Here is a 15332-nt window from a genome sequence, read left to right on the forward strand (position 1 = left end):
CCCCAGCACCCATCGCCCCCTCAGCACCCACCCCATGTCCCCCTTCCCCACCCTGGCACCCCCTGCCCCCCCCAGCACCCATCACCCCCCCCCCCCCCAACGCCCACCCCATGTCCCCCTGCCCCCCCCAGCACCCATCGCCCCCCCAGCACCCACCGGTGTAGCCGGGCCGGCAGAGGCAGCGGAAGGCGTTGGGGCCCTGGACGCAGGCGCGGGTGCCGGGGGGGTGGCAGGGCCGGCTGTGACACTCGTTGATGTCCCCCTCGCAGCGGGGCCCCGTGTAGCCGGGGGGGCAGGCGCAGGAGAACCCCCCCAGCCCGTCCAGGCAGGTGCCGTTGTGCTGGCAGAGGGGGGGGTGGGGGCCCCCCGGGGGGGCGCAGTCGTCCTCGTCGATCTCGCACAGGACGCCTTTGGGGGGGGGGAAACGGGGGCGTCGTCGCGGGGGGGACACACAGAGAGACACAGCCCTGGGTTGGTGCCACCACGGAGGGGGGACGTGGGGACCCTGAGGGGTGGCACCCGCAGGGGGGGACATGGAGACCCTGAGGGGTGTCACCATGATGGGACATGGGGACCCTGATGGGTGACACCCTCGGGGGGGGACACGGAGACCCTGATGGGTGCCACCATGATGGGACATGGGGACCCTGATGGGTGTCACCACAATGGAACATGGGGACCCTGATGGGTGCCACCATGGGGTGGGGACATGGGGACCCTGATGGGTGCCACCATGATGGGACATGGGGACCCTGAGGGGTGTCACCATGGGATGGGGACACAGAGACCCTGATGGGTGCCACCACGATGGGACATGGGGACCATGATGGGTGCCACCATGGGGTGGGGACATGGGGACCCTGATGGGTGCCACCATGGTGGGACATGGGGACCCTGATGGGTGCCACCACGATGGAACATGGGGACCCTGATGGGTGTCACCACGATGGAACATGGGGACCCTGATGGGTGCCACCACGATGGAACATGGGGACCCTGACGGGTGCCACCATGGGGTGGGGACATGGGGACCCTGATGGGTGCCACCATGGTGGGACATGGGGACCCTGATGGGTGCCACCACGATGGGATGTGGGGACCCTGAGGGGTGCCACCATGATGGGACACGGGGACCCTGACAGGTGACACCCACAGGGGGGGACATGGAGACCCTGAGGGGTGTCACCATGACGGGACATGGGCACCATGATGGGTGCCACCTTCGGGGGGGGACACGGAGACCCTGATGGGTGTCACCATGGGGTGGGGACATGGGGACCCTGATGGGTGCCACCACGATGGAACATGGGGACCCTGATGGGTGCCACCATGATGGGACATGGGGACCCTGAGGGGTGTCACCATGGGATGGGGACACAGAGACCCTGATGGGTGCCACCACGATGGGACATGGGGACCATGATGGGTGACACCCTCGGGGGGGGACACGGAGACCCTGATGGGTGCCACCATGATGGGACATGGGGACCCTGATGGGTGCCACCATGGGGTGGGGACATGGGGACCCTGATGGGTGCCACCATGGTGGGACATGGGGACCCTGATGGGTGTCACCACGATGGAACATGGGGACCCTGATGGGTGCCACCATGGGGTGGGGACATGGGGACCCTGAGGGGTGCCACCACGATGGGACACGGGGACCCTGACAGGTGACACCCACAGGGGGGGACATGGAGACCCTGAGGGGTGTCACCATGACGGGACATGGGGACCCTGATGGGTGACACCCGCAGGGGAGGACATGGGGACCATGATGGGTGCCACCATGGGGTGGGGACATGGGGACCCTGATGGGTGCCACCGTGATGGGACATGGGGACCCTGATGGGTGACACCATGATGGGACACAGGGACCCTGACAGGTGACACCATGGGATGGGGACATGGGGCCCCTGATGGGTGCCACCCTGGGGTGGGGACCCTGATGGGTGACACCATGATGGGACAAAGGGACCCTGGTCATTGCCACCATGAGATGGGGATGTGGAGACATGGGGACACGGGGGTCCCTTCCCACCACCACCCAAGGTCACGGGGACATGGGAGGTCCCTTCCCACCACCATCCAAGGTCATGGGGACATGGGAGGTCCCTTCCCACCACCACCCAAGGCCACGGGGACATGGGAGGTCCCTTCCCACCACCACCCAAGGTCACGGTGTCCCTTCCCCACCACCACCCAAGGTCATGGGGACATTCGGGGTCCCTTCCCACCACCACCCAAGGTCACGGTGTCCCTTCCCACCACCACCCAAGGTCATGGGGACATGGGGGGTCCCTTCCCACCACCACCCAAGGTCATGGTGTCCCTTCCCACCACCACCCAAGGCCACGGGGACATGGGAGGTCCCTTCCCACCACCACCCAAGGTCATGGTGTCCCTTCCCACCACCACCCAAGGTCACGGGGACATGGGAGGTCCCTTCCCACCACCACCCAAGGTCACGGGGACATGGCAGGTCCCTTCCCACCACCACCCAAGGTCATGGGGACATTCGGGGTCCCTTCCCACCACCACCCAAGGTCATGGTGTCCCTTCCCACCACCACCCAAGGCCACGGGGACATTGGGGGTCCCTTCCCACCACCACCCAAGGTCATGGTGTCCCTTCCCACCACCACCCAAGGTCACGGGGACATGGGAGGTCCCTTCCCACCACCACCCAAGGTCACGGGGACATGGCAGGTCCCTTCCCACCAGCACCCAAGGTCATGGGGACATGGGAGGTCCCTTCCCACCACCACCCAAGGTCATGGTGTCCCCTCCCACCACCACCCAAGGTCATGGGGACATGGGAGGTCCCTTCCCACCACCATCCAAGGTCACGGTGTCCCTTCCCACCACCACCCAAGGCCACGGGGACATGGCAGGTCCCTTCCCACCACCACCCAAGGTCATGGTGTCCCTTCCCACCACCACCCAAGGTCATGGGGACATGGGAGGTCCCTTCCCACCACCACCCAAGGCCACGGGGACATGGCAGGTCCCTTCCCACCACCATCCAAGGTCACGGTGTCCCTTCCCACCACCACCCAAGGCCATGGGGACATGGGAGGTCCCTTCCCACCACCACCCAAGGCCATGGGTCCCCGAGCACCCACCCAGGGTGCCGGGGGGGCAGGAGCAGAGGTAGCGTCCCACGAGGTCCAGGCAGGTGCCCCCGTTCTGGCAGGGCTGGGACTGGCACTCGTCCACCTCCAGCTGACACTCCCGGCCCGCGAAGCCCGGCGGGCACTGAGGGGACAGCACCCATGGGTGCCCCCCGTCACCTCCGGGCCACCGCCCCGACCCCCCGGGGCGTGGGACGGCGGGTGCTGGGCGCCCCAAGGTGTCAGAAGAGGCTCAAACGCTGCGGTTGGGTGGGGAGAGCACCCATGGGTGCTCCGGTCAACCACCACCACCCAAGGGACCTCCACACCAGGGGGATGCCACCCTCAATGGCAGGAGACGGGCACCCATGGGTGTCCCCAACGCGAGGAGGAGCCCCAGCACCCCAAAAAGGGTCAGAAGAGCCTCAAACGCTGCGGTTGGGTGGGGAGAGCACCCATGGGTGCTCTGGTCAACCATCACCCGAGGGACCTCCACACCAGGGAGATGCCACCCTCGGTGGCAGGAGACGGGCACCCATGGGTGTCCCCAACGCGAGGAGGAGCCCCAGCACCCCAAAAAGCTCAGCCAGGTCCCAAATGCAGCTTTAGGGTGGGGAGAGCACCCATGGGTGCTCCGGTCAACCACCACCACCCGAGGAACCTCCACACCAGGGGGATGCCACCCTCGGTGGCAGGAGACGGGCACCCATGGGTGTCCCCAACACGAGGAGGAGCCCCAGCACCCAAAAAGGGTCAGAAGAGCCTCAAACGCTGCGGTTGGGTGGGGAGAGCACCCATGGGTGCTCTGGTCAACCATCACCCGAGGGACCTCCACACCAGGGAGATGCCACCCTCGGTGGCAGGAGACGGGCACCCATGGGTGTCCCCAACACGAGGAGGTGCCCCAGCACCCCAAAAAGCTCAGACAGGTCCCAAATGCAGCTTTAGGGTAGGAAGAGCACCCATGGGTGCTCTGGTCAACCACCACCCAAGGGACCTCCACACCAGGGGGATGCCACCCTCGGTGGCAGGAGACGGGCACCCATGGGTGTCCCCGACGCGAGGAGGTGCCCCAGCACCCCAAAAAGGGTCAGAAGAGCCTCAAACGCTGCGGTTGGGTGGGGAGAGCACCCATGGGTGCTCCAGGGACCTTCCCACCCTCGGCGGCAGGAGGGAGACGGGGACCCGGGGGGGGGGGCGCGGGGTCCTTGCACCCAAACCGGTGGGCACCCACCGTCCCTGCCCCCCCCCAACCCCCCCCCCCCCCCCCGCCCCCGCCCCCCGCGGCACCCATGGGTGCCCTCACCTCGCACTCGTAGCCCCCGGCGAAGCTGCGGCAGGCGCCGCGCAGGCAGGGGTTGGGCTGGCAGCCGTCGGGGGGGGTCTGGCAGTGGGGGCCCCCGTAGCCCCCCCGGCAGAGGCAGCGGTGCCCCCCCGCCCCCGCCCCCACGCACCGGCCCCGCCCGTGGCAGAGCTGGGAGACGGGGACGCCTGGGGGGGGGCGGGGGGGGGAGGACACGGGAAGGGGGGGGGGGGGGGCAGTGAGGAAGGTGGGGGGGCCCCGGTGCTCCCAGTGCCCCCAGTGCCCCCAACTGGGAGGGGACCCAGCGCCCCCCCCGCCCCCAGTGCCCCAGACCCAGCGCCCCCAGTCCCCAAACTGGGAGGGGACCCAGCACCCCCCGTGCCCCCAGTGCTCCCAATCCCCCAAACTGGGAGAGGACCCAGTGCCCCCAGTGCTCCCAGTGCCCCCAGTCCCCCCAACTGGGAGGGGACCCAGTGCTCCCAGTGCCCCCAGTCCCCCCAACTGGGAGGGGACCCAGTGCTCCCAGTGCCCCCAGTGCTCCCAGTGCCCCCAGTCCCCCCAACTGGGAGGGGACCCAGTGCTCCCAGTGCCCCCAGTGCTCCCAGTGCCCCCAGTCCCCCCAAACTGGGAGGGGACCCAGCGCCCCCTGCGCCCCCAGTGCCCCAGACCCAGTGTCCCCAGTCCCCAAACTGGGAGGGGACCCATTCCCCCAGTGCTCCCAGTGCTCCCAATCCCCTCAACTGGGAGGGGACCCAGCGCCCCCCCCTGCCCCCAGTGCTCCCAGTGCTCCCAGTGCCCCCAGTCCCCAAACTGGGAGGGGACCCAGCGCCCCCAGTGCTCCCAGTGCCCCCAGTCCCCCCAAACTGGGAGGGGACCCAGTGCTCCCAGTGCTCCCAGTGCCCCCAGTCCCCCCAAACTGGGAGGGGACCCAGCGCCCCCAGTGCTCCCAGTGCCCCCAGTCCCCCCAAACTGGGAGGGGACCCAGTGCTCCCAGTGCTCCCAGTGCCCCCAGTCCCCCCAAACTGGGAGGGGACCCAGCGCCCCCCCTGCCCCCAGTGCTCCCAGTGCTCCCAGTGCCCCCAGTCCCCAAACTGGGAGGGGACCCAGCGCCCCCCCTGCCCCCAGTGCTCCCAGTGCCCCCAGTCCCCCCAAACTGGGAGGGGACCCAGCGCCCCCCCTGCCCCCAGTGCTCCCAGTGCTCCCAGTGCCCCCAGTCCCCCCAAACTGGGAGGGGACCCAGTGCTCCCAGTGCTCCCAGTGCCCCCAGTCCCCCCAAACTGGGAGGGGACCCAGCGCCCCCCCTGCCCCCAGTGCTCCCAGTGCTCCCAGTGCCCCCAGTCCCCCAAACTGGGAGGGGACCCAGCGCCCCCCCTGCCCCCAGTCCCCCAGACCCCGTGTCCCCAGTCCCCAAACTGGGAGGGGACCCAGTGCTCCCAGTGCCCCCAGTGCCCCCAACTGGGAGGGCACCCATTCCCCCAGTGCTCCCAGTGCTCCCAATCCCCCCAACTGGGAGGGGACCCAGTGCTCCCAGTGCCCCCAGTGCTCCCAGTGCCCCCCAACTGGGAGGGGACCCAGTGCCCCCAGTGCTACCAGTGCTCCCAGTCCCCCAGACCCAGTGTCCCCAGTCCCCAAACTGGGAGGGGACCCAGCACCCCCCACACCCCCAGTGCCCCCAGTGCTCCCAGTCCCATTAACTGGGAGGGGACCCATTCCCCTCCATGCCCCCCAGTGCTCCCAGTGCTCCCAATCCCCCAAACTGGGAGAGGACCCAGTGCCCCCAGTGCTCCCAGTGCCCCCAACTGGGAGGGGACCGAGTGCCCCCAGTGCTCCCAGTGCCCCCAGTCCCCCAGACCCAGTGCCCCCAGTCCCCAAACTGGGAGGGCACCCAGTGCCCCCCACACCCCCAGTGCCCCCAGTGCTCCCAACTGGGAGGGGACCCAGTGCCCCCAGTGCTCCCAGTGCTCCCAACTGGGAGGGGACCCATTCCCCCAGTGCTCCCAGTGCTCCCAATCCCCCAAACTGGGAGGGGACCCAGCGCCCCCAGTGCTCCCAGTGCCCCCAGTCCCCCCAAACTGGGAGGGGACCCAGCACCCCCCACACCCCCAGTGCCCCCAGTGCTCCCAGTCCCATTAACTGGGAGGGGACCCATTCCCCTCCATGCCCCCCAGTGCTCCCAGTGCTCCCAATCCCCCCAAACTGGGAGAGGACCCAGTGCCCCCAGTGCTCCCAGTGCCCCCAACTGGGAGGGGACCGAGTGCCCCCAGTGCTCCCAGTGCCCCCAGTGCCCCCAGTCCCCCAGACCCAGTGTCCCCAGTCCCCAAACTGGGAGGGCACCCAGTGCCCCCCACACCCCCAGTGCCCCCAGTGCTCCCAACTGGGAGGGGACCCATTCCCCCAGTGCTCCCAGTGCTCCCAATCCCCCAAACTGGGAGGGGACCCAGCGCCCCCAGTGCTCCCAGTGCCCCCAGTCCCCCCAAACTGGGAGGGGACCCAGCGCCCCCCCTGCCCCCAGTGCTCCCAGTGCTCCCAGTGCTCCCAATCCCACCAACTGGGAGGGGACCCAGTGCTCCCAGTGCTCCCAACTGGGAGGGGACCCAGCGCCCCCAGTGCTCCCAGTGCTCCCAATCCCCCCAGCTGGGAGGGGACCCAGTGATCCCAGTGCCCCCAGTGCTCCCAGTGCCCCCAGTCCCCCCAACTGGGAGGGGACCCAGCGCCCCCAGTGCTCCCAGTGCTCCCAATCCCCCCAGCTGGGAGGGGACCCAGTGCTCCCAGTGCCCCCAGTGCTCCCAGTGCCCCCAGTCCCCCCAAACTGGGAGGGGACCCAGCACCCCCCACACCCCCAGTGCCCCCAGTGCTCCCAGTCCCATTAACTGGGAGGGGACCCATTCCCCTCCGTGACCCCAGTGCTCCCAGTGCTCCCAATCCCCCAAACTGGGAGAGGACCCAGTGCCCCCAGTGCTCCCAGTGCCCCCAACTGGGAGGGGACCGAGTGCCCCCAGTGCTCCCAGTGCTCCCAGTCCCCCAGACCCAGTGTCCCCAGTCCCCAAACTGGGAGGGGACCCAGCGCCCCCTGTGCCCCCAGTGCCCCCAGTGCCCCAAACTGGGAGGGGACCCAGTGCTCCCAGTGCCCCCAGTGCTCCCATTGCTCCCAATCCCCCCAACTGGGAGGGGACCCAGTGCTCCCAGTGCTCCCAGTGCCCCCAGGGCTCCCAGTGTCCCCAGTCCCCCAGACCCAGTGTCCCCAGTCCCCAAACTGGGAGGGAACCCATTTGCCTCCATGCCCCCCAGTGCCCCCAGTCCCCCCAGTGCCCCCAGTCCCCCAGACCCAGTGCCCCCAGTCCCCAAACTGGGAGGGCACCCAGCGCCCCCCACACCCCCAGTGCCCCCAGTGCTCCCAGTCCCATTAACTGGGAGGGGACCCATTCCCCCCCATGCCCCCAGCGCCCCCAGTGCTCCCAGTGCCCCCAGTCCCCCAGACCCAGTGCCCCCAGTCCCCAAACTGGGAGGGGACCCAGTGCCCCCAGTGCCCCCAGTCCCCCAGAACCAGTGCTCCCAGTCCTCCAAACTGGGAGGGGACCCAGTGCCCCCCATGCCCCCAGTGCCCCCAGTCCCCCAAACTGGGAGGGGACCCAGTGCTCCCAGTCATCCCAGTACCCCCAGTCCCCCAAACTGGGAGGGGACCCAGTGCCCCCAGTGCCCCCAGTGCCCCCCCCCAGCTGACCTCTGTGGGCGGCGGCGGCGGCGCAGGTGACGTTGGGGACGTCGCAGCGGGGCCCGGTCCAGGGGGGGGGGCAGAGGCAGGTGACGGAGCCCCCCCGCTGCAGGCAGCGCCCCCCGTGCTGGCACCCGGCCCCCCCGCACAGGTCCTGCGGGGTCTGCGGCAGGCGGCGGGGGGGGGCGCGGGGGGGGGGTCAGGGTGGGGGTCACAGGGGTCGGGGGGGTCCCATGGGGGGGTCAGGGTGGGGGTCACAGGGGTCAGGGGGGTCGGGGGGGTCCCATGGGGGGGTTAGGGTGGGGGTCGCAGGGGTCGGGGATGTTGGGGGGGGTCCCATGGGGGGGTCAGGGTGGGGGTCACAGGGGTCAGGGGGGTCGGGGGGGGTCAGGGTGGGGGTCACAGGGCTCGGGGGGGTCCCATGGGGGGGTCAGGGTGGGGGTCACAGGGGTCAGGGGGGTCGGGGGGGTCCCATGGGGGGGTCAGGGTGGGGGTCACAGGGGTCGGGGGGGTTGGGGGGGGTCCCATGGGGGGGTCAGGGTGGGGGTCACAGGGGTCAGGGGGGGTTGGGGGGGGTCAGGGTGGGGGTCACAGGGGTCGGGGGGGTTGGGGGGGTTCACAGGGCTCGGGGGGGTCCCATGGGGGGGTCAGGGTGGGGGTCACAGGGCTCGGGGGGGGTTGGGGGGGGTTAGGGTGGGGGTCACAGGGGTCAGGGGGGTCGGGGGGGTCCCATGGGGGGGTCAGGGTGGGGGTCGCAGGGGTCAGGGGGGGTTGGGGAGGTCCCATGGGGGGGTCAGGGTGGGGGTCACAGGGGTCAGGGGGGTTGGGGGGGGTCAGGGTGGGGGTCACAGGGGTCAGGGGGGTCGGGGGGGTCCCATGGGGGGGTCAGGGTGGGGGTCACAGGGGTCAGGGGGCTCGGGGGGGTCCCATGGGGGGGTCAGGGTGGGGGTCACAGGGGTCGGGGGGGGTTGGGGGGGGTCCCATGGGGGGGTCAGGGTGGGGGTCACAGGGGTCAGGGGGGGTTGGGGGGGGTCAGGGTGGGGGTCACAGGGGTCGGAGGGGTCGGGGGGGGTCAGGGTGGGGGTCACAGGGGTCGGGGATGTTGGGGGGGGTCCCATGGGGGGGTCAGGGTGGGGGTCACAGGGCTCGGGGGGGTTGGGGGGGGTCAGGGTGGGGGTCACAGGGGTCGGGGGGGTCCCATGGGGGGGTCAGGGTGGGGGTCACAGGGCTCGGGGGGGTTGGGGGGGATCAGGGTGGGGGTCACAGGGGTCGGGGGGGTCCCATGGGGGGGTCAGGGTGGGGGTCACAGGGCTCGGGGGGGTTGGGGGGGGTCAGGGTGGGGGGTCACAGGGGTCGGGGGGGTCCCATGGGGGGGTCAGGGTGGGGGTCGCAGGGGTCAGGGGGGGTCGGGGGGGTCCCATGGGGGCGTCAGGGTGGGGGTCGCAGGGGTCGGGGGGGTTGGGGGGGGTCCCATGGGGGGGTCAGGGTGGGGGTCAGGGGGGGTTGGGGGGGGTCCCATGGGGGGGTCAGGGTGGGGGTCGCAGGGGTCGGGGTGGTTGGGGGGGGTCCCATGGGGGGGTCAGGGTGGGGGTCACAGGGGTCGGGGAGGTTGGGGGGGTTCAGGGTGGGGGTCACAGGGCTTGGGGGGGGTCGGGGTGGGGGGTCACAGGGGTCGGGGGGGGTTGGGGGGGGTCAGGGTGGGAATCACGGGGGTCGGGGGGTTGGGGGGGTCCCATGGGGGGGTCAGTGTGGGGGTCACAGGGCTCAGGGGGGGTCGGGGGGGGTCTCGGGGGGGCAACAGGGTGGGGGGGTCACAGGGATCAGGGGGGTTGGGGGGGGTCAGGGTGGGGATCACAGGGGTCAGGGGGGGTTGGGGGAGTCCCATGGGGGGGGTCAGGGTGGGGGTCATGGGAAGTCGGGGAAAGGGCCCCCACACACACACCCATGGGTGCCCCCCACCCGTGGGATCCCCCTGCCCGTGGGCTCCCCACCCACGGGATCCCCCCACCCATGGGATCCCCATCCTGCACCCATGGGATCCCCCCACCCATAGCATCACCCCACCCATGGGATCCCCCACCCATGGGATCCCCATCCTGCACCCATGGGATCCCCCACCCATGGGATGCCCCCCCGCCTCGCCATGGGCTCCCCCCGCAGCACCCGTGGGTGCCGGCTGACCTCGCACTGGGTGCCGGTGTAGCCGGGGGGGCAGAGGCAGCGGAAGGTGGCCCCCAGGGCCAGGCAGGTGCCCCCCTGCAGGCACGGCCCCCCCCGGCACCCGTCCGCCGGGTGCTGGCAGTGGGCGCCCGTGAAGCCGGGCCGGCAGCGGCAGGAGAAGGAGCCCACGCCCTCCACGCAGGTCCCGCCGTTGAAGCAGGAGCTGGGGGGGTGGGTGGGGGGGTCAGCACCCATGGGTGCCCACCCCCCCCCCCCCCCCCCGGCAGCCTTGGGTGCTGATGGGTTGAGGTGGAGAAGGAGTTATGGAGTCTCCATGGGCACCCATGGGTGCTGGTACCATTGGGCGCGCTGGGGGACGGTCTATGGGCAGGAGAAGGCTGGAGAACATCTGGGGCACCCATGGGTGCTGGGGGGTTGGGCTGGAGAAGGGATTTACGGGGAGTCTTGGAGCACCCATGGGTGCTGGGGTTTGGGCTGGAGAAGGGATTTACGGGGAGTCTTGGAGCACCCATGGGTGCTGGGGTTTGGGCTGGAGAAGGGATTTACGGGGAGTCTTGGAGCACCCATGGGTGCTGGGGTTTGGGCTGGAGAAGGGAGTTATGGGGTGTCTTGGAGCACACATGGGTGCTGGGGGGTTGGGCTGGAGAAGGGAGTTATGGGGTGTCTTGGAGCACCCATGGGTGCTGGTGGGCTGGAGAAGGGAGTTACGGGGTGTCCAAAGACACCCATGGGTGATGGTGGGTTGGGCTGGAGAAGGGAGTTATGGGGTGTCCAAAGACACCCATGGGTGCTGGTGGGTTGGGCTGGAGAAGGGAGTTATGGGGTGTCCAGGAGCACCCATGGGTGCTGGTGGGCTGGAGAAGGGAGTTAAAGGGTGTCCAAGGACACCCATGGGTGCTGGTGGGTTGGGCTGGAGAAGGGAGTTATGGGGTGTCCAAAGACACCCATGGGTGCTGGTGGGTTGGGCTGGAGAAGGGAGTTAGGGGGTGTCCAGGAGCACCCATGGGTGCTGGGGTTTGGGCTGGAGAAGGGAGTTATGGGGTGTCTTGGAGCACCCATGGGTGCTGGTGGGTTGGGCTGGAGAAGGGAGTTACGGGGAGTCTTGGAGCACCCATGGGTGCTGGTGGGCTGGAGAAGGGAGTTATGGGGTGTCTTGGAGCACCCATGGGTGCTGGTGGGCTGGAGAAGGGAGTTACGGGGTGTCCTGGAGCACCCATGGGTGCTGGTGGGTTGGGCTGGAGAAGGGAGTTATGAGGGGTCCTGGAGCACCCATGGGTGCTGGTACCATTGGGTGCACTGGGGGCCAGTCTACAGGCAGGAGAAGGCTGGAGAACATCTGGGGCCACCCAAGGGTGCAGGAGGCTTCGGCTGCAGATGGGGCCATCGCGTGGGCACGAGGTGACCTTGGGCCACCTGGGGCCACCTTGGGCCACCCAAGGGTGCAGGAGGCTTCAGCTGCAGGTGGGGCCATCACATGGGCACGAGGTGACCTGGGGCCACCTGGGGCCACCTTGGGCCACCCAAGGGAGCTGATGCTGTCAGATGTAGATGGGGCCATCATGTGGGCATGAGGTGACCTGTGGCCACCTGGGGCCACCTTGGGCCACCCAAGGGTGCAGGAGGCTTCAGCTGCAGATGGGGCCATCGCGTGGGCACGAGGTGACACGGGGCCACCTGGGGCCACCTGGGGCCACCCAAGGGTGCAGGAGGCTTCAGCTGCAGATGGGGCCATCACATGGGCATGAGGTGACACGGGGCCACCTGGGGCCACCTGGGGCCACCCGGGGCCGCCCGTAGGTACCTGTCGGTGCAGTCGGGGACGTCGTGCTGGCAGCGGGGGCCGGTCCAGCCGGGGGGGCAGGTGCAGGTGAAGCTGTTGACGTAGTCGGTGCAGGTGCCCCCGTTGCCGCAGGGGCCCCCCCGGCACTCGTCCTCCTCCGCGGCGCAGCGGGGGCCCCCGAACCCGGGGGGGCAGGAGCAGGAGAAGGTCCCCACCCCGTCCCGGCAGGTGCCCCCGTTCAGGCAGGGGTCTGGGGGGGGGCCGGGACACGGGGGTGACCCACGGCACCCCCCCCTGAGGTGACACTGGGGTGACCGGACCCACGGCACCCCCCCCCGAGGTGACACGGGGGGGGACAGGACACAGGGGGTGACCCACGGCACCCCCCCCGAGGTGACACTGGTGTGACCCACGGCACCCCCCCCCCCCCGAGGTGACACTGGGGTGACCGGACCCACGGCACCCCCCCCCCGAGGTGACACGGGGGGGGACAGGACACAGGGGGTGACCCACGGCACGCCCCCCCGAGGTGACACTGGGGTGACCGGACCCCCGGCACCCCCCCCCCGAGGTGACACTGGGGTGACCCCCGGCACCCCCCCCCCGAGGTGACACGGGGGGGGACAGGACACAGCGGGTGACCCACGGCACCCCCCCCCCGAGGTGACACTAGGGTGACCCACGGCACCCCCCCCTGAGGTGACACGGGGGGGGGGACGGGACACAGGGGGTCACCCGGGTCCCCCAGTGTCCCCAGACTCTCCAGTGTGTCCCCCCCCCCCAGCGTCATCCCCCCTCAAGTGTCCTGGTGTCCCCCTCCATGTCCCCAGTGTCCCCCCCGCGTCCCCAGAGCCCCCCCAGTGTCCCCAGAGCCCCCCAGTGTCCCTGCCCCCCCCATGCCCCCAGTGTCCCCCCATGTCCCAGTGTCCCCTCCATGTCTCCGGTGTCCCCAGTGTCCCCCCCATGTCCCCAGAGCCCCCCACCGTCCCCAGTGTCCCCCCCCGTGTCCCCACAGCTCCCCAGTGTCCCTGTCCCCCCATGTCCCAGTGCCCCCCCCGTCCCCAGTGACCCCAGTGTCCCCCCCCATGTCCCCACAGACCCCCAGCAGCCCCCCCATGTCCCCAGAGCCCCCCAGTGTCCCCAGCGTCCCCTCTGTGTCCCCAAAGCCCCCCAGCGTCCCTGTCCCCCCATGTCCCAGTGTCCCCCCCCCGTGTCCCCATAGCCCCCCAGTGTCCCCAGTGTCCCTGCTGTGTCCACAAAGCCCCCAGTGTCCCTGTCCCCCCATGTCCCAGTGTCACCCCCCGTGTCCCCATAGCCCCCCAGTGTCCCCTGTGTCCCCCGCCGTGTCCCCACAGCCCCCCAGTGTCCCCCCATGTCCCCAGAGCCCCCCAGTGTCCCCGCTGTGTCCCCAAAGCCCCCCAGTGTCCCTGTCCCCCCCACGTCCCTGTGTCCCCCCCGTGTCCCCACAGCTCCCCAGTGTCCCCCGTGTCCCCCCCCGTGCCCCCAGAGCCCCCCAGTGTCCCCCCTGCATCCCCACAGCTCCCCAGTGTCCCCAGTGTCCCCGCCGTGTCCCCAAAGCCCCCCAGTGTCCCCGCTGTGTCCCCAAAGCCCCCCAGTGTCCCTGTCCCCCCATGTCCCTGTGTCCCCCCCGTGTCCCCACAGCCCCCCAGTGTCCCCCGTGTCCCCCCCCGTGCCCCCAGAGCCCCCCAGTGTCACCCCCGTGTCCCCACAGCCCCCCAGTGTCCCCGCCGTGTCCCCAAAGCCCCCCAGTGTCCCTGTCCCCCCATGTCCCTGTGTCCCCCCGTGTCCCCACAGCCCCCCAGTGTCCCCCCCATGTCCCCACAGCCCCCAGTGTCCCCCGTGTCCCCCCCCGTGCCCCCAGAGCCCCCCAGTGTCCCCCCCGTGTCCCCACAGCTCCCCAGTGTCCCCCGTGTCCCCACCGTGTCCCCAAAGCCCCCCAGTGTCCCTGTCCCCCCCATGTCCCACTGTCCCCCCCCGTGTCCCCAGAGCCCCCCAGTGTCCCCCCCGTGTCCCCTCCGTGTCTCCGGTGTCCCCAGTGTCCCCGCCGTGTCCCCAAAGCCCCCCAGTGTCCCTGTCCCCCCCACGTCCCTGTGTCCCCCCCGTGTCCCCACAGCCCCCCAGTGTCCCCCCCATGTGCCCAGAGCCCCCCAGTGTTCCCCGTGTCCACCCCCGTGCCCCCAGAGCCCCCCAGTGTCCCCCCTGCGTCTCCACAGCTCCCCAGTGTCCCCAGTGTCCCCGCCGTGTCCCCAAAGCCCCCCAGTGTCCCCCGTGTCCCCCCCTGTGCCCCCAGAGCCCCCCAGTGTCCCCCCCGTGTCCCCAGAGCCCCCCAGTGTCCCCGCTGTGTCCCCAAAGCCCCCCAGTGTCCCTGTCCCCCCCATGTCCCTGTGTCCCCCCCGTGTCCCCACAGCTCCCCAGTGTCCCCCGTGTCCCCCCCCCGTGCCCCCAGAGCCCCCCAGAGCCCCCAGTGTCCCCGCTGCGTCCCCCTTGCCCCCCCCCCCGCCGTCGCCCCCTGCCCGCGTCCCCTCACCGGGGTGGCAGTCGTCCAGGTCGTGCTGGCAGGTGGCCCCCCCGTAGCCGGGGGGGCAGAGGCAGCCGAAGGTGCCGGGGCGGTTGGCGCAGACCCCCCCGTGCAGGCAGGGGCTCTGCCCGCACTCGTCCACGTCCTGCCCGCAGCGCTCGCCTGGGGGGCACGGGGGGGGCACGGGGACACGGGGGGGTCGGGGGGACACGGGGGGTCAGGGGGGCACAGGGACACGGGGGGGGTCAGGGGGACACGGGGGGTCAGGGGGGCACCGTGACACGGGGGGGGTCAGGGGGACACGGGGTGTCAGGGGGGCACGGTGACATGGGGGGGGTCAGGGGGACACAGGGGGTCAAGGGGGCACAGGGACGGGGGGGGGGTGAGGGGGACACGGGGGGTCGGGGGGCACAGGGACACGGGGGGGTGAGGGGGACACGGGGGGTCAGGGGGGCACGGGGACACGGGGGGGGTCAGGGGGACACGGGGGGTCAGGGGAGCACAGGGACACGGGGGGGGTCAGGGGGACACGGGGGGTCAGGGGGGCACAGGAGGTAAAGGGGGCACAGGGACACGGGGGGGGTCAGGGGGACACGGGGGGTCAGGGGGGCACGGTGACACGGGGGGGTCAGGGGGACACGGGGGGTCAGGGGGGCACGGGGGGTCAGGGGGGCACGGTGACATGGGGGGGGTCAGGGGGACACG

At 70.9% G+C, this 15332-nt stretch overlaps 1 protein-coding gene across 1 annotated transcript in view; it reads right to left on the reverse strand.

Moving 5' to 3' along the window:
- Positions 1–15332, reverse strand: part of NOTCH3 (notch receptor 3) — a 46333-nt gene that overhangs the window by 1026 nt on the left and 29975 nt on the right. The window contains exons 16-22 of the mRNA XM_063318945.1: positions 14637–14789; positions 12110–12338; positions 10309–10510; positions 8137–8290; positions 4419–4603; positions 3125–3257; positions 153–408 (exon numbers count right to left, since the gene is read on the reverse strand). Coding sequence (XP_063175015.1) covers positions 153–408; positions 3125–3257; positions 4419–4603; positions 8137–8290; positions 10309–10510; positions 12110–12338; positions 14637–14789 — 1312 coding nt within the window. The remainder of the gene's footprint in view (positions 1–152; positions 409–3124; positions 3258–4418; positions 4604–8136; positions 8291–10308; positions 10511–12109; positions 12339–14636; positions 14790–15332) is intronic.

This window comes from Chroicocephalus ridibundus, chromosome 29, assembly GCF_963924245.1.
Source record: "Chroicocephalus ridibundus chromosome 29, bChrRid1.1, whole genome shotgun sequence".
NCBI classification, from domain to species: Eukaryota; Metazoa; Chordata; class Aves; order Charadriiformes; family Laridae; genus Chroicocephalus; species Chroicocephalus ridibundus.